The sequence below is a fragment of the Trichechus manatus genome, unplaced genomic scaffold (assembly GCF_000243295.1).
Source record: "Trichechus manatus latirostris isolate Lorelei unplaced genomic scaffold, TriManLat1.0 scaffold00131, whole genome shotgun sequence".
Taxonomy (NCBI): domain Eukaryota; kingdom Metazoa; phylum Chordata; class Mammalia; order Sirenia; family Trichechidae; genus Trichechus; species Trichechus manatus.
This window is the reverse complement of record NW_004444067.1, coordinates 7,284,934-7,304,025: the sequence shown is the minus strand read 5'-3', so window position 1 is coordinate 7,304,025 and position 19,092 is coordinate 7,284,934. Positions and strand designations below refer to the sequence as shown.

At 51.4% G+C, this 19,092-nt stretch overlaps 1 protein-coding gene across 1 annotated transcript in view; it reads left to right on the top strand.

Moving 5' to 3' along the window:
- The window catches only part of GALNT9 (polypeptide N-acetylgalactosaminyltransferase 9), a 106,459-nt gene extending 102,102 nt beyond the window's left edge, over nt 1–4,357 (top strand). The window contains exons 8-11 of the mRNA XM_004385014.1: nt 1,728–1,865; nt 2,948–3,043; nt 3,591–3,758; nt 4,180–4,357. Coding sequence (XP_004385071.1) covers nt 1,728–1,865; nt 2,948–3,043; nt 3,591–3,758; nt 4,180–4,326 — 549 coding nt within the window. The 3' untranslated portion in view covers nt 4,327–4,357. The remainder of the gene's footprint in view (nt 1–1,727; nt 1,866–2,947; nt 3,044–3,590; nt 3,759–4,179) is intronic.
- The last annotated feature ends 14,735 nt before the right edge of the window (nt 4,358–19,092 follow it).

Genomic DNA, 19,092 nt, shown 5'->3' with positions numbered 1-19,092 from the left:
CCCATGCAGTCATCCCGCATCTCTGCCCTTCACCACCCAGCTCTGCTGTCTGCCGTATGGACCGAGGGCTGAGATTGGAGCCTTGGGGCTAGGCTGTGGCAGGAACTGTCCTCAAACCACACCTCATGTCCCTGAAGGGCTTGGGGCCTGTTGCAGGGCGTTGGGGGTCCCAAGGCCACTCCTAGGTTCAACAAGTGGCTGGGAGGACTCACAGGGCTCAGAAATGCTGTTACGCTCACAGTTATGGTTTTATTACCGGAAAAGGTGCTCACGGTTAGGGTTTATTACAGGAAAACATGCAGGTTAGAATCGGCCGAGGGAAGAGGCTCTTGCCTTGCCAGGCACAGCATCCAGGTGTCCCCTCCCAGTGGTGCTGTGGGCAGCACTTACTTCTCCCAGCAACCATATGTGACAGAGTGCTGCCCACCAGGGAAGCTCCCCCAAGCCTCGGTGTCAGGCTTCATACTAGGGGTCAGTCACATATGGGACACCTTTGTGACTGATCTTAGTCTCCAGCCCCTCCCTAGGTCAAGCTGATACTGTGTAGCCCAAGGCCCCCACCGTGAATCCCACTGTCAGCACAGACTATCCGACATGGCCCAAGGCCCCCACCATGAATCCCACTGTCAGCACAGGCTATCCGCCATGACCCAAGGCCCCCACCGTGAATCCCATTGTCAGCATAGACTATCCAAGGTGACCCAAGGACCTCACCGTGAATCCCGTTGTCAGCATAGACTATCCGCCATGACCCAAGGCCCCCACCGTGAACCCCACTGTCAGCATAGACTATCCAACGTGACCCAAGGACCCCACCGTGAACCCCACTGTCAGCATAGACTATCCAACGTGACCCAAGGTCCCCACCATGAATCCCATTATTGGCACAGACTATCCAACATGGCCCAAGGCCCCCACCATGAATCCCACTGTCGGCACAGACCATCCAATGTGACCCAAGGACCCCACCGTGAGCCCCACTGTCAGCATAGACTATCCAGTGTGGCCCAAGGCCCCCACCATGAATCCCACTGTCAGCATAGACCATCCAATGTGACCCAAGGACCCCACCGTGAACCCTAGTGTCGGCACAGACTATCTGACATGGTCCAAGGCACCCACCGTGAATCCCATTGTCAGCATAGACTATCCAACATGGCCCAAGGCCCCTACTATGAATCTCATTGCTCATTGTCAGTACAGACTATCCGATATGGCCCAAGGCCCCCACTGTGAATCTCATTGTTGGCACAGACTAACTGACATGGCCCGAGGTCCCCACCATGAATCCCATTGTTGACACAGATTATCTGGCTTGGCCCAGGGACTCCACCAAAAATACACTGTTGGCAAAGACTTTCTGGGGTGGCCCAAAGCCCCAGGTAAACAAGAACACTCTTATCAGACAGGACATTCCAAGAGCCTAGGAGTCACCTCCCAGGAGCCAGTCAAGGCTAGCCTTTCGTTTGGAATGAGCAGGGTTTGGCCATCTCAAGCCTGCTGAGTTAACCCTTCACTGCACTGACAGGCAGCAACCATCTGTCTGGCTGGGCCCAGTCTCCCCAGAAGCAAACAGTCTGGAAAAGCTGGGCTCTCGGTCTGGAGGGGCTCCTCTTGACCTCCTGGAGGTCCTAGGGGTGGGGGGCGAGTGCTCATCATGAAGAGAGGCCTGGGTCGTGAACTCTGGCCCATCACGCACCTCTCCTGCCTTGCTTCTGGCTTTGCAGAACCCTGGCGTGGACTTTGGGGATGTGTCCGAGCGGTTGGCTCTGCGTCAGAGGCTGAAATGCCGCAGCTTCAGGTGGTATCTGGAGAACGTGTACCCAGAGATGAGGATCTACAACAACACCCTCACGTACGGAGAGGTACCGCTCGTCCAACGGCACCTGCTTGGGTCAGGCGGCTCCCCAAGCCCAGTGCCCCGTGCCCCGTGCCCCAGGTCCCCAACCCCGCCCCCACATTCCTGGATAACATAAGAAGCTTTGTTGCAACCTTCTTAAATGTCTGGGTTCAGGCTTGTACCACCTTGTAGGGTAGCAGTGGCTTCTCAGTTAGCCAGGGATTCAGAACGAACCACCCTGAAAGACAGGCGCCTAAACAACAAGCATCAATTATTCTCACGAGTCTGGGGGTCCACGGGCAGGCCTGCCGTTCTGGGTCAGGCTGGGCTGGTCTTAGCTGAGCCTGTCCACACATCTGTCATCCACTCCAGGCCAGCTAAGACTGGCTCCCTCGCTGTCTATAGGCCAGCTGGATGTTGACTGGGCGCGCAGGGTCTTGTCCTCCAGAAGGGTGTTCTGGGCTTGTTCTCTGAGTGGTGTCAGCATTCCAAGACTCGGATGGAAGCTGCAAGGTCCCCTGAGGCTTGGAACTGGCATGCAGTACAGTCATTTCTTCTGCATCCTCTTGGCCATAGCCAGTCTCAGGCCACCCAAATTCCAAGGCTAGAGCACAGCCTGCACCTCTTGATGAGGGGAGCACAAAGTCAGGTGCAAGGGGCATAGACGCAGGGAGGCCATTTATCATCGCTAGTGGTGCTCGACCAGTCCCCAAAAGGCCTCTCTGCTCACCAAGGCCAGCACTTGTCAGCCAACTTCCGTGTTGAGTGACAGTCAAGTTCTGTCTGCATCCTCCCCCAACAGTGCCATCCCTTTGGAGGACACCTTCCAGCAACCTGGGGGACACCCTCCCAGCGAGCACCCCCCAACAGAGGCCCTACTTCCTACCCCCACCTCCCCTGTCCAGGGTGGCCCCTGAACCCCACAGGTGCCTCAGCTGAGTCCCACTCCTGGGGAGGACACCCAGGCATCAGGCTCAGGCCTTTCTCGTGACAGCTGGCCTCAGGCAAGGCCCGCCTGCCCCTGAGTGGGAGAGGAGGATAAAGATCTCCCCAGCCTTGCCTCAGGCCCCTGGATGACCTGGGCTTTCTCTGTGGCTCTGGTCGTAGGTGAGAAACAGCAAGGCCAGTGGCTACTGCTTGGACCAGGGGGCGGAAGATGATGACCGAGCCATACTGTACCCCTGCCATGGGATGTCCTCCCAGGTAGGAGCACCACCAGCCCTGGTAGTGCCCTGGATGGAAGCATAGAGCTTGGGGCACAGGGGTGGGCACCCCCCAACCACCTGGCCCACACACCCCACGGACCTGCTGGGAATGCTGGGACTCCAAGGACCATGCCACTAGGGCCAGAGTTTAGGCACCCAGAGCAGAATGGGGCCCCCCAAATGGATCCCTCCTGACCTTAGAGGGCAACATAATGTGGTAGATTAAGAGCAAGCCTGTGGCATCCAATGGACCTGGGTTTGAACAGACCTTGGGCAAATCACTGAACTTCCCTGTGCCTCAGTTTTCTCACCCATAAAATGGGTTCAGTAGCGGCACCTACCGCTCAGGGTGATGTGAGAACTAAACGGGGAATGTGGGGCTCCAAGCAAAGTTCCCTGTGAAAAGGAGCATTTAAGGCGGGTACTGATCGGGGTCTCTGTGGAGGCGCTGGGACAAGCTGGTGCCCAGGGCACAGGACGTACAGGGCTCTTCATGCCTGGCCCAGGCCCCTCACACCCAGCCCTCACGCTGTCCCCCGACCCAGCTGGTGCGGTACAGTGCCGAGGGCCTCCTGCAGCTGGGCCCCCTGGGCTCCACCGCCTTCCTGCCCGACTCCAAGTGTCTGGTGGATGATGGCAAGGGCCGCACGCCCACCCTCAAGAAGTGTGAGGACGTGGCCAGGCCGGCCCAGCGGCTGTGGGACTTCACGCAGGTCAGCGGGCAGAGGCCAAGACCACTGGACTGGGCCCCACCCTGTCCCCCTTTCCTGCCCACCCCTCCCTAACCCCCTGCCCCACTTCTCCCCTTCTTTCTGTCTCTTTCCCTCTCTTCTCTCTCTTTCTTCCCGTCTCTCTCTCTCTCCACCCCCCTCCTTCTCTCTTCCTGTCTCTCTCTCTCCTCCCCCTTCCCCTCACTGTCTCTCTTTCTGTCTCCCCGCACCAACACATCAGGGAGCTGAGTAGGGCACCTCGGGGAAAAGCCCATCTTGGGCCCTAGATTCCATTTCTGGGCATCTCTTTTGTACCCAGGGAGCAAGATGGGTTGGTGAGATGGGTGGGACACTTGATGGGGCAGCCGGCATGGGGACCGGGACACAGAAAGACCCAGGCCTGCTTGACTGGCTCCTCCTGCAGGGCGGCCCCATCATCAGCCGGGACACGGGCCGGTGCCTGGAAGTAGAGATGGCCAAGGACGCCCACTTTGGGCTGCGGCTGGTGGTGCAGCGGTGCTCGGGACAGAAGTGGGCCATCAGGAACTGGGTCAGGCATGGGCGCCACTGACCCCGCCCGCCCTCCACTCGGCACAGACCTCTGACCTCGGAGGCGCGGCAGAGTCCCTGGGCTGGAGGCCGCGGGGACCTCGAGCGGCCAGGCTCGTCTAGGCCTCGGGTGGCTCCTGGGACGTCAGGCCCAGCCGGCACCCTGGATGTCAGGAACCAGTGCTGCGTCCTGGGCATCGGATGCCACCGCCTCTGGCCCAGAACCACGTGCCTTTTTCACGGTGTCTCCTGCCCAGCTGACAGGACAACACGACTCTGCACGTACACAAGCCCCTGTACATACCACCGCGGCTGAAACAGACCACCTGATGCCCCGGGAGAGGAGCCTGGGGTCTCAGAACCCCCACGTCTCCTCTGCAGAACTGAGGCCCCTCACCCGGCTGCCCTGGCTCAGCCCTTGCTTGGCTGTTCTTGGGATGACCTAAGTCAAAGAGGGCCCAGAGCCAGGAGCGTAGCCCAGAGCCCTGCCCACAGTCTGGAGACGGGATGAGAAGTGGACAGCCTCGGCCACCCAGAACACCCAGACCAGGAGACTGACCGGTCGGCCTCGAGGAGGCCAAATGAAGAGTGGCTGGAGCCCACAGACACTTATGTTTCCTCTGTAAGGGTCTGAGCCGTCGGCTCTAGGGAGGGGTCCCCGCCCTCCTGTGTCACCCAGGGCCCAGGCCCTGGCTAGCTTGTTGCCCAGCCAACCACTGGCAGGGTCAGCACACTGCCCACGGTTGTCACCTGTTTCTGTAAATAAAGTTTTATGGGCACAAAGCCACACTCATTTGTTTACAGACGGACGGACAGTCTACGGCTGCGTTTGCGCTACAACGGCAGGGAAGAGAAATTGCAGCAAAGACCCATCCCGTCCCGGCGCGGCACACAAAACAGGGAACAGTTGCCATCCGGGATGTTGGGTCGTATAAACAGTTAACTCCTTGGCTGCCAACTGAAATGGAGGTTCCAGTCCACGCAGAGGCACCCTGGAAGAAAGGCCTGGCGATCTACTTCCGAAAGGTCACAGCCTTGAAGACCCTATGGAGCACAGTTCTACTCTGACACACAAGGGTCACCATGAGTTGGAGTCGACTCAACGGCATTTCCGAGAAGTTTGCCGGCCCCTGCTGCTGGGTGTGTCCTTGTTCTCGTGGTCCTTGATGGTCACCCCTACGGTGTCCATGTCCCGGCACCATGGGAAGGCAGGAGAAAAGGCACCCTCCTCCTGAGGTTGCCCTAGTCATGGGGCACACTTAGCCACGAGGGGGTTGGGAAAGGGAGCCTATAACTATCCGCAGCCCAGCTGAGACCCAGGTCTTGTGCTAGAAGGAAGAGGTGGACACGGGTCACCAGGCAGGAGGTTACACCTCTCTCTCCCGAGACGTGCGGGCAGGAGGTTCCCAGGCGCCATCCCCACGGCCTCCTCCGTCCCTCGTGGCCTGTCCCTACCCTGTTCTCACAGTCAGGAAGTATGGGTGTCCACTGGAGGGGGAGTGGTGGTCAAGGAACCCAGGGTACCTGGGGGGAGGGCTGCCAGGCCATGGCATGGTGCTGAGACATCATCCACAATGCCAAGACCCCGTCCACAGCGCCGAGACCTATCCACCCATGAAGCCGCGACACTGTCTGCATTGTTGAGATCCTGTCCGTGTGCCAAGCCATGGTGGAGGCTCAGCACACACCCACAGCTGTTGTAGGGGAGGCTGCCAACACTCACTCCCTGAGCAAGAGGTGCGGTCTGTCTGCAGTGAGACCACATCACAGGACACGGGGAGAAGTTGGCCAAACGGGCTCACCTCTCCCTGTCCTTGTTAGACCTGATGTACTGCTGACTCCTGCCTCTGCCAGAGGTGGACGCATCCACCTTCCAAGCCGTCAGGGCCCCAGAGCCGACCTGGCTCTTTTGGCATGGGAATGGAGGACAGACGGACGCCAGGCTCCCACAAACCAAGCCAGCCACCTTCCTCCCAGAGGCAGACGCTGGCCATTGGTGGTGCCTCCAGTCTGCTCCTCGTCACTCAGTCACTGGAGAGCTGGCGGCAGGATTCCCAACCCCGGGCCTCAAGGCAGCGGTTTGCAGGCCTCATCACTCTCTTCCCTTGCTGCAGCCGGCGGCCCATCCTCCGGGAGGGGGGGTGGCTGGGGAGCCTGGGCACCTTTTAAGGACAAGCTGAGGCAACCGTCAGCCCCAGAGAGTCTCATTCTTGGGAGTGGGGCAGTGCTGCCCTGGGCGGCGCCGGGAATCCCGGGCCCCTGAGGGAAATGTTTCCAAGATTAGGAGGCAGCGATTGCTCTAAACTCTCAGCCAGCGGATGAGATGAATGAAGCAAACAGACACAGCGACTCGGCAAGGGCAGGCCCAAGTCTTCGGGGGCGAGGCGTGCTCTGGTCTATCTTTAGGGGTCAGACAGAGGGGCATGTTGGGACACACTCCCCTCTTCCTGCCTGGGGGAGAAGCAGCAAGTCCACACTTCATGGTCCTCTATCCCAAGTCCAGCTCCCTGCCAGCTGGGTACCCCCACCACAGAGCCCTTCTCCTCACCTCCTTCCCTTGGGGCCCCAGCACCTTATCCCTCCCCAGTCCCTTGCTCTCTGTTGCTGCAAGAAGCTGTCAAGAGCCCCAATGTCTCCATTCTCAGCAGAGAATTCCAGTAGCCCCAGCACAAATCTCAAACTACCCTCTTTCTATCCCAGACCTTCTCCAAATTTTCAGAGGATGACGGAGGCAAAGGCTGGCAGGGGGTGGGGCCCCAAACATCAGGCACTAGCCAAGGACTGGCCCTGGTCCCCAGTTATCCAGAAGTTTCCTGGGTGAAGTCATGGTATGTAGCATCCATTAGCATATAGAGTGTGGCCTTAAAATGGAAAATATCACAGGTTCCAACTTATGAGTCTCACCTTGTTACAATCATTAGGCAAATTGACAGTCGAGTCAAAGTCTGCAGGGGGAAGCCACACAGGATTTCATAGGAAACCTGACACCTAGAAAATTACTTCTCAGAATCTCAACAAACCTTCCATCCTCTGGGGAGGTGGGAGTGTCCCCGAGTTTTGGAAACATACCTGAGCCTGCTCTGTCTCACTGCCGAGCTCTTCCAGGCGGTGAGGAACGCCTCTTCCCTGCTAGTCCCCGTTCCCTCTCCTGACATAGCCTGAGGCCTTCATCTATAATAACCAAGATGTAACAAATGGCCTGCTTCACGAAATAGGGTCACAGAGAGCTCTCGTTTTCCCAATTCTTCACTTGGGTTCTCACCTGCTGTTACGGATTGAATTGTTTCTCCCCCAAATATGAAACCCTAACCCCTGCACCTATAAATATGACCCTGTTTGAAAATATGTTAATGAGGTCATACCAGGGTAGGGTGAGTCCTGAACCTAATCCCTTCTGAGTGGCATCTTATAAAGGGGAGTAGAGACAGAGAAGTCCCTGGAGACGGCCATCATGCTCGGTAAAACAGAGGGTCAGTGAAAAAGCGGAAACCCTCAGCGAGATGGACTGACACAGTGTCTGCAACAATGGGCTGAAGCGTAATAACAATTGTGAGGATGGCGCAGGACTGGGCAGTGTTACGTTCTGTTTTACATGGGGTCGCTGCGAGTTGGAGCTGACACGACAGCACCCAACAACAACAGAGACGCAGAGAGAAACACGCAGACACACAGGGGAAAGACAGACGCCATGTCGGGAACCATCTATAAGCCAAGGAACTCGGAGTGGGCGGGAGAGAGGGAGAAAGGAACTTGCATTTAATGTGGTTCTAGAAGTCTTAGCCAGTGCAGTAAGGCAAGAAAAAGAAATGAAAGGCACATATATTGGAAAGGAAGACTAAAACTGGCATTATTTGCACATGACATGGTGATGTATATAGAAAGGCCTAAGGAATAAAAAAGAAAGAAAGCTATTAGAACAAATAAACGCATTTAACCAGGTTGTAGTCTGCACAGGAAGGAAGGAAGGAAAAATTTATAAATGCAAAATGTTAATCTCATGTAATTCTTCAAACAACCCTAAGCAGTACTGAGAATAGAGGCTCAGAGGAGTAAATGACTTGGCAGAAGACACACCGTGTATGAGTTAGATCTGGGGGGTGGGGGGTGGTCATACCCAGATCTGCTTGACCCCCAACCTGTGTTCCTTCCACTCGCCATCCTGCCTGGTATATTTTCGTTTTTAAACAACAGTTCACGTTTTAAATGGCAAAGATACAAGCAAATAGAATTTAATAGAACTTAATAGCAAGCTTGCTTCTTTCATTAATTCAATTATAAATTGGCTTTGATGCAAATTTGGAAAAATCCACTCCATTTGTTTAGAACGGCTCATTTGTAACCGAACCTAATAACTGGGGCTCTGGGAGAGGCTGTTAACAGAGCAAACGCTCCTGATGGAAAAAGCAGTAAACGTGCCGGCTGTCCTTTTTTCCTTTCTTCCACTCTTGACAGAGATAATGTGCATCAGAATTTAATTCTGCCTAATAAAAATGTTCATTACTCTGATGAATCTTCATTTACAGCTCAGGCTGCCTGCTTTGAGTCATTCTGGTGGGAAGGTGCCATGCCTTGGGGTCAGCCCAGGGAACGGTTCCTGGGGGCAGGTAAGCGCCCAGCATCTGGGTGCAGGTGGGCAAGGCAGCCCCTTAGGGTCCCGGGCTGGGACGCAGCCTGGCTGCTGTTGGCCAGGGTCTAACAGCGCCAAGGATGATTTCTGAGAGTGTGGGCAGTGGCACCTCATCTCATTTGTGAGCAAGCGTTAGCTAAGGTTGAAACTCAGGTGATGCACGAACAGCGAGGGAGGGAACCGCCGCTTACGGGGGCCGGGGGACAGCTCCAGGGCCTGGGCACATTTGAGAAGCAGCCTCGTGTCCTACGGAAGGAATCTGGCAGACACACCTGGATTCCTCTCACTGCTGGCGACTTATTTGCTGTGTGGCTTTGAGGAAATCACTTTCCCTGTCTGAACCTTGTTTCCTCACTTATGAAAACCAAACCAAAACCAGATGCTGTGGAGTCAGCTCCGACTAATGGCGACCCCATGCGTGTCAGAGAGGAACTGTGCTCCACAGGGTTTTCAGTGGCTGATTTTTTGGAAGTAGATTGCCAGCTCTTTCTTCCAAGGCCTCTCTGGGTTGGACTTGAACCCCCAACGTTTCAGTTAGCAGACAAGCACTTAACCCTTTGCACCCCCAGGAACTTAGCATTTATGAAAAAGGAGTAATACCTGTCTCATACAACAGCAGCTATCTCTGGGTGGTTTTGATTATGTTGTTTTTTGTTTTAATTTTTTTATTTTTGCTTGTCTATATTTTCTAAATTTTCTGCAAAAAAAAATTTGTTTGCAATTAACAAAAATCTCATTATTAATTTCATTCATACGAATTTAATTCATAAATATTTACTGAACCCCTGCTACATGGCAGGCCCTGTTCCTGAGGCTGAGGACACCGCAGCCAACAAAAACAAATAAAATCCCTGCCCTGGGGGAGCCAACATTCACAGCCTCCACCGCCTCCCCCTCCCAGACTCCTGAAACCTTTTCCGAGTTTCCCTTCAACTAGTGACAAAAGGGACAAATTACCACCCATCTCTCCCTTGATCATTCATTCACTCATTCATTCACTGATTCACATTTATTGAGCACACTGGCCAGGAGTGCACCGTCTTGGGGAATGAATGATGGGCAGGAAAAAGCCACAGGGGCACCCGCCCTCCACCTCCATGTGGCCAGGCTGCCTCCAAACTGTGCCTCACACCATACTGCCCGCCCCCACCCCGACCAAGTCCAGAAAGTCGGGGGAAGGAAGGATGGGGACCCTCGGCTGAGATGAATTATGGGTTCTGTCTCAACAAAGGTCCATCTGGAACCTTATTTACGATATGGAGTCCTGGAATTCGTTTGCAACACGGGCCGACTTCTTATTAACCAGCTGCTCTGGCCCCCAGCCCCTGAACACAGCACGGAGCAGGAAAGTGGTCCGTTGACAGTTGGCAAGCACTGATTTAGCACCTACCGTGTACCCACATCCCTGGGGAAGCTCTGTGGATCCCTGCAGCTAAGTGTGACAGGCCCCTGGAGAGGAACCTGCCTTTCATTCCTGGTGCTCAGGGGTCATTTACACAGCTGTCCCCAGGCACTGTCATCCCCACCATGCCTCGTGCCCACAGAAGTGGGCGCAGGGATGAAAACACAACACCAATTAAAAAAAAAAACTAAACAGGGATGTCGAAGGTGCACAATGCTACGTTGGCTGCCAGGTCCTTGTATTTTAAACCCCGGGTGGCTGCTGTGTTCTGGAGTCTTCTGAGGTCTCCCAAAGGAAATAGAAGCCCTACAGGAAGCTCCTGAATGATCAGGGATTATCACCAAATTACTGCGACGACTTTGCCGTCATCACCTATCACGGCATTCTGGGATCATTTAAAATCTGACTGGGAGGGGATCCCACAGCATCCCTGAGATTCGGAAAATGAAATAATACCCTCCCCGTTCCCAGATTCCTATAGCCCCACAATCATGATCTACCCCTCTGCCTACAAAATACTGCTGCTTTATGATATAAGGATGCAGATTCTCCCCACCCCATGTCTCTTAAAAAGATATGAATGGCTGTGCTCATTGAAAAGCAGAAGCAAAATCAATATCTTCTCTTTGAAAATGCTGTACATCTTCTGTGGTTGGCAGCAGACAATTAAAAATGAGGACATAAATTGTCACAGTCCCACAGGATGCTTCTGGGAAGAACCATTCTTTTCACTTCCTGGCCTCTCCCTGGCAGACCAGGATGGATGCCAGGTCTGTGTTTGTGCTGAGCCTCTTGGACTAGATGTCCTGGGGGCACCAAGTAAACATCAAGGGAAAGACCCCTTCTCAAAGCCCAAGAAAGCATCTCTGACAGCCTCAAGAAATCATGGGGCCTCTCGCAGAGAAAGGGGACTGCTCAAGGCCACAGACTGAGTCAGGGACAGGGAATCCAGGTCTCGTGAACCCCTCTGCAGCTCTGACCTCCCTGCAGACACACACAAAAAAACCAAACCTATTGCCATCAAGTCGATTCTGACTCACAGCGACCCTATACGACAGAGCAGAACTGCTCTGGAGCGGCTGGTGGATTTGAACTGCTGACCTTTTGGTTAGCAGCCGTAACTCTTAACCACTGCACCACCAGGGCTCCCTGTGGACACAAGGTCTTATTAATAATTACAAGTCACATTTCCTGCTGTCTCCTGCACCTACTTACACTGGCTCTCTAGCCCCTTCCAAGTGAACCCCTGTGTATGAGCTGGGTTCCATTGGAGGAACAGAAACTGTTCTCGGTATCTTGAGCAGGAAGGAATTTAATACAGGCAATTAGAGACTCACAAACCTACAAGGAGAGTCGAGTGAGCAAAGCGCAGGGAGCCACCTCTGGTGTTCAGAAAATTAGGGTGCATGATGATTTCAGCACCTGCACACCAAAGCGCATGATTCACACGACACCTAGAAGCCATTGGCAAAGCCCAGGCTCCGGCCCACCGCAGCTGCAGGAGTCATGGCAGCCTCTGCGGCTCCTTGTCCACCTCCCAAACCTCACGCTAGGACTTGTGTTTGCAGAAGTGTGGTTCCCAGATATCCAGCCCCTGTGATGCAGAGAGAGCATAAAAACGGACACCGGTGTTAAACTGCTGAGACCCTCAGGAAGCGCTCATGGGGCTCACAGCCAGCTCGTGAGATGCCCTCACACACGCCACGTCCTCCTCTCCCACCCGGGACGCCAGCTCCCCAGGCTGTGTGGCCCTGAGAGGCCTGGTCCTGAATGCACAGGCCCTCCTGGGAGGGACTTTCCTCCAGAGCTTCCTGCTGATAGCCCCACTGCTGGCGTCCTCATTAATGAGTTATCAGCAAGTCTTAAATTATCACCCTCACGCCTCTTGGCACACGGATCAGGAGACAAAGCAGACTGTAAAATGTTCCAGTCACTTCTCAGGTTTTAGACATACATAATGGATGGGGCAAGGCTTTGGAGCCAAGCTCCTGAGGCGGGTAGGGAGGAGGGCAGGTCATGGGGTCTTCTTCCATTAGGATGAACCTCCACCTCAGCCCTCAGTCCTAGGCTGGGCAGCCTAGACAGAGAGGCTCCCCGGGTCCCGGGTCCCCTGGGCTCCACCGACCTGCCACAGGTATCAGCACCCCAGCTGCCTCTTCCCCACGATGGCAGCAAGGAGGCCTGCTTGAACAATATGAGTGATTCCCGTTCTATGCATCTCCTGGAGCTGCTGTCTCCACTAACCAAGTGAGGAGACCAGGACTGAGAAACAGGAGGGCTTGTCCCAGACCATGGTATCCATCAGGGTCTTCCAGAGAAACAGGACCAAGAGGAGATATGGATAGATTAGGTAGATACGTAGGTAGGTAGACAGACAGACAGACAGATACATAGATAGAGATAAAAACAGATGTTAAGGGAATTGGCTCACACTATTGTGGGCTAGCAAGTCTAAAATCCGTGGTGGTAGGTCACAGGCTAGAAACTCAGGCAGGATTTCTATGTTGCAGTCTTGAGGCAGAGTTCCTTCTTCTCTGGTAAACCAGCAGTGTTTCACCTGATTGAGTGAGGCCCACCACGTTATCGAGGGTGATCTCCTTCACGTAAAGTCAACTGATTGTAGATGTCAACCACATGAACAGTAACACCTAGATCAGTGCTTGACTGAATCCCTGGGGACTGCAAGCCTCACCAAGGTGACACATCACATTAACACCTGTGCCCACACTGGGGGAGGACCAGCAATCCCAGGGCCTCATTGCCACCCATAGGTCCATCAATGAGCTCATGCTTCCTGGAGCAGGCCACCGGTTTTCCCTGACAGCCTCCACCCACATTCTGCGAGGTGCCTAGGCAGCTGCGGACACCTACTCCAGGCCCTCGTTTGCTCATCCTGAGGCCAGCACTGAGGGAAGTACAACACCCTCACAGGGGCATGAGACAGACAGACAGACAACAGGCTGATGGACAAACACCACAAACAGACAACAGCAGACAACGGGACGCAGGCAGGCAGGCCCGGCAGAGGGATGAGCCAGGCCCTGCTCAGCAGAGGCCCTGTGAAATACAGACTAATCCTACTGTTCCAAGGAAATCGCCAGGATATGAATCCTCTCGAAGCTCAGCCCCAGCGAGCTGGGAGGTGGCCAGGGGAGCAGAAAGCGTGACTTCCAGCCACTTTCATGTAAAGAGCACAGTAATGAATCCCATCTGCGCTCAGTGGCGATGTTTCAGATGAGTACACAGGTAAGTTGGGAGAATTGATTTCTTCTCTTTTTTTGCTTCTTTCTGGGATAAAGTGGAATGAGATATTAAACTCTGCCTGGCCTCTAAGGGTATATATGGAATCAGGATGGAGGTGTGGGAGGTGCAGGAGGAAGGGAGAGGCTGCGGCAGCAGACAGCCTCCCCAGACAAACCATCATCTCCAGGGCTCAGCGGGGCCTCTCTGTGCAAAAGAGTGTAGGGCTGCCCAAGTGGATGGCGCCATCCTCCCTCCCTCACTTTCCTCCCCTTCCTATTTCTCCTTCCCACTTCTCTCTTTCCTTGCCCTGTTCTCTTCCTCCCTCCCCTTGCTCCTCCCCTCCCCAGCCCAGATGTAACTGCCTACTGACCTTTACTGTCTTAGGATATGGGAGAGTTTGGTAAGTTGGAATCCCAGGTAGGCTTATGTGTTAGTTCACTGCTGTTCTTGTTGTTGTTAGGTGCCATCAAATCGGCTCGCCTCATGGCAACCCTATGTACAACGGAACAAAACATTGCCTGGTACTGTGCCATCCTCACAATCATTGTTATGCTTAAGCCCATTGTTGCAGCCACTGTGTCAATCCATCTTGTTGCAGGTCTTCCTCTTTTTCGCTGACCCTTTACTTTACCAAGCATGATGTCCTTCTCCAGGGACTGATCCCCCCTGCTAACATGTCCAAAGTATGTTAGACGTAGTCTTGCCATCCTTGCTTCTAAGGAGCATTCTGGTTGTACTTCTTCCAAGACAAATTTGTTCATTCTTTTGGCAGTCCGTGGTATATTTCAATATTCTTCACCAACACAATTCAAATGTGTCAATTTTTTTTTGGTCTTCCTTATTCATAGTTCAGCTTTCGCATGCATGAGGCTATTGAAAATACCATGGGTTGGGTCAGGTGCACCTTAGTCCTCAAAGTGACATCTTTGCTTTTCAACACTTTAAAGATGTCTTTTGCAGCAGATTTGCCCAATGCAATGCATCTTTTGATTTCTTGACTGCTGCTTCCATGAGTGTTGATTGTGGATCCAAGGAAAATGAAGTCCTTGATAACTTCAATCTTTTCTCCGTTTATCATGATGTTGCTTATTGATTCAGTTATGAGGATTTTTGTTTTCTTTACGTTGAGGTGTAATCCATACTGAAGGCTGTGCTCTTTGATCTTCATCAGTAAGTACTTCAAGTCCTCTTCACTTTCAGCAAGGTTGTGTCATCTGCATATCGAAGGTTGTTAATGAGTCTTCCTCCAATCCTGATGCTCTATTCTTCTTCATATAGTCCAGCTCTTGGATTATTTGCTCAGCATACAGACTGAATAAGCATGGTGAAAGGATACAACACTGATGCACCTTTCCTGGCTTTAAACCACACAGTATCCCTTTGTTCTGTTCAAATGACTGCCTCTTGATCTATGTACAGGTTCCTCAGGAGCACAATTAAGTGTTCCGGAATTCCCATTCTTCACAATGTTATCCATAATTTGTTATGATCCACACAGTCAAGTGCCTTTGCATCGTCAATAAAACACAGGTACACATCTTTCTGGTATTCTCTGCTTTCAGCCAGGATTCGTCTGACATAAGCAATGATATCCCTGGTTCCACGTCCTCTTCTGAATCCTGCCTGAATTTCTGACAGTTCCCTGTAAATGTACTGCTGCAGCCGCTGTTGAATAATCTTCAGCAAAATTTTACTTGAGTGTGATATTAATGATATTGTTCGATAATTTCCGCATTCTGTTGGATCACCTTTCTTGAGAATAGGCATAAATATGGATCTCTTCCAGTCAGTTGGCCAGGTAGCTGTCTTCCAAATTTCTTGGCATACACGAGTGAGTACTTCCAGCGCTGCATCCGTTTGTTGAAACATCTCAATTGATATTCCATCAATTCCCGGAGCCTTGTTTTTCGCCAATGCCTTCAGTGCAGCTTGGGCTTCTTCCTTCAGTACCAAGGTTCTTGATCATATTCTACCTCCTGAAATGGTTGAACGTTGACCGATTCTTTTTGGTACAGTGACTCTGTGTATTCCTTCCATCTTCTTTTGATGCTTCCTGCATCCTTTAATATTTTCCCCATAGAATCCTTCACTATTGCAACTCGAGGCTTGATTTTTTTCTTCAGTTCTTGCATCTTGAGAAATGCTAAGCGTGTTCTTCCTTTTCGGTTTTCTGTCTCCAGGTCTTTGCACATGTCATTATAATACTTTACTTTGTCTTCTCAAGCCGCCTTCTGAAATCTTCTGTTTAGCTCTCTGACTTCATCATTTCTTCTGTTTGCTTTAGCTACTCAATGTTCAAGAGCAATTTTCAGAGTCTCTTCTGACATCCATTTTGGTATTTTCTTTTTTTCCTGTCTTTAATGACCTCTTGCTTCCTTCATGTATGATGTCCTTGATGTCATTCCACAGCTCGCCTGGTCTTCAGTCATTAGTGTTCAATACATCAAATCTATTCTTGAGGTGGTCTCTAAATTCAGTTGGGATATATTCAAGGTCGTACTTTGGTTCTGGCTGACTTGTTCTAATTTTCTTTAGTTTCAACTTGAATTTGCATATGAACAATTGATGGTCTGCTCTGCATTTGGCCCCTGGCCTTGTTCTAACTGATGATATTGAGCTTTTCCATCATCTCTTTACACAGATGTAGTCAATCTGATTCCTGCATATTCCATCTGGTGAGGTCCACGTGTACAGTTGCTGTTTATGTTGGTGAAAAAAGGCATCTGCAGTGAAGAAGTCGTTGCTCTTGTAAAATTCTATCATGTGCTCTCTGGTATCATTTCCATCACCAAAGCTATATTTTCCAACGACCAGGCCTTCTTCTTTGTTTCCAACTTTCACATTCCATCACCAGCAATTATCAATGCATGCTGATTGCATGTCTGAGCAATTTCAGACTGTGGAAGTTGGCAAAAATCTTCAGTTTCTTCATTTTTGGCATTAGTGGTTGGTGCGTAAATCTGAGTAACAGTCGTATTAACTGGTCTTCCTTGCAGGCGTATGGATATTGTCCTATAACTGACAGCATTGTACTTCAGGATAGATCTTGAAATGTTCTTTTTGACAATGAATGCAATGCCATTCCTCTTCAAGCTGTCATTCCTGGCACAGTAGACCATATGACTGTCCAATTCAAAATGGCTAATACCAGCCCATTTCAGCTCATTAATGCCTAGGATATCGATGTTTATGCATTCCATTTCATTTTTGACTATTTCCAATTTTCCTAGATTCATACTTTGTATATTTCACGTTCTGATTATTAATGGATGTTTGCAGCTGTTTCTTCTCATTTTGAGTTGTGCCACATCAGCAAACGAAGATCCCGAAAGCTTGACTCCATCTACGTCATTAAGTAACTCTACTTTGAGGAAGCTGCTCTTCTCCAGTAGTATTTTGAGTGCCTTCCAACCTGAGGGGCTCGTCTTCTGACAATATACTGGACAGTGTTCTGCTGCTATTCATAAGGTTTTCAGTAGTTAATTCTTTTCAGAAGTAGACCACTGGATCCTTCTTCCTAGTCTGTCTTAGTCTGGAAGCTCAGCTGAAACCTGTCTGCCACGGGTGACTCTGCTGGTATCTGAATATCAGTGGCATAGCTTCCAGCATCACAGCAACACGCAAGTATGACAAACTGACAGACACGTGGAGAAGACTCATAGCGAGCCTATGTACCCTGCCCAGTCCTGCGCTATCCTCACAATCATTGCTGTGTTTGAGCCCACTGTTGCAACCACTGTGTCAGTCCATCTTGTTGAAGGTCTTCCTCTTTTTCGATGACCTTCTACTTTACCAAGCATGATGTCCTTCCCCAGGGACTGGTGCCTCCTGATAACAGGTCCAAAATACGTGAGACAAAGTCTTACCATCCTCGCGTCCAAGAAGCATTCTGGCTATACTTCTTCCAAGACAGATTTGTTATTCTTTTGGCAGTTCATGGTATATTCAATATTCTTTGCCAGCACCATAATTCAAAGGCATCAATTCTTTGTTCTTCCTTATTCATTGTCCAGCTTTCGTATGCACTTAAGGCAATTGAAAACAGCATGATTTGGACAGGTGCACCTAAGTCCTCAAAGTGACATCTTTGTTTTTTAACACTTTAAAGAGGTCTTTTGCAGCAGATTTGCCCAATGCAATATGTCATTTGATTCTTGACTGCTGCTTCCATGGGCATTGATAGTCGCTCTGAGTAAAATGAAATTCTTGACAACTTTTATTTATTTTTTATTTCACTATGGCTGTGAAATACCAGTTGTGGTTGAGTAAATTCCAACTCATGAAGACCTCATGTGTGTCAGAGTAGAACTGCATTCCACAGGGTTTTCTGAAGTAGATTGCCAGGGCTTTCTTCTGAGGTACTAGGTGGACTAGAACCTTCAACCTTTCTGTTAGCAGCCAAGCGTGTTAACCATTTGCATCACGCAGGGACTCCTTACATAATATAATTTTCTTAAGATGCTGTTGACACAGTTTTGAGGCCCTAACTGGAGGCTGGTTCTTTCTCCTTCATGAGTAGCTGATTAGGTCCACTCTCCAACCACTCCCCTTGTCAGGCTCTCACACTCATGGGCCACTATGCACCTACCCCAATTGTCAGGTACCCAATACACAGGGACAGTCCCTCTGCCCCTAAGCCTGCAGGAAGCCCAACCCCCAGGAAGGCCAACACCTAGCTCGCCCTGCCACCTTGCCATATGTCATAGATTGAAATGTATCCCCAAAAATATGTGTCAGTTTGGCTGGGCCATGATTCCCAGTATTGTGTGGCTGTCCTCCATTTTGTGATCTGATATAATTATCCACCATTTAGTGATGTGTTGTTAACCTAACCTCAATATGTTAATGAGGCAGGAAGAGTGTGGGGTATATCTTGAGTCACAGCCTTGCAAGTCACAGACTTGCCTCACTCAAGTCATACCCTTATTTGAGTCACATCTTTTATCTTACAAGAGATAAAAGGAGAGAGACATAAACAGAGAGAAGAGGGACCTCACCAACACCGAGAAAGAGTTGGGAGTGGAGTACGTCCTTTGGGCCCAGGGTCCCTGCGCTGAGAACCTTCTAAACCCAGGGGAAGATTGAAGCCAAGACACAGAGAGACCTCCAAGCAATGCTGGGCCCACAGATGTTGAAAGGAGACAAGGACCTTCCTCCAGAGCCTACAGAGAGAAAGCCTTCGCCTAGAGCCAGCACTCTGAATTCGGACTTCTAGCTTCCTAAACTGTGAGAGAATACATTTCTGTTTGTTAAAGCCATCCACTTGTGGTATTTCTGTTATAGCAGCACTGGATAACTAAGACACATACATAAGCATCTTCTAAAATTCTGGCTCAGTGTTACCTTGTCCCTGGGTGTAGCCCCTGGGTGGCTCTGTGTCATTGCGTGCTATGCCTCCCTGTCTCTGGGACCTGTGAATGTAATAACCCTGTGACTTTCCACAGGCTCCCTGTCTCTGGGAACAGTGAGTATAATAACCCTGTGACTTTCCACGGGCTCCCTGTCTCTTGGAACAG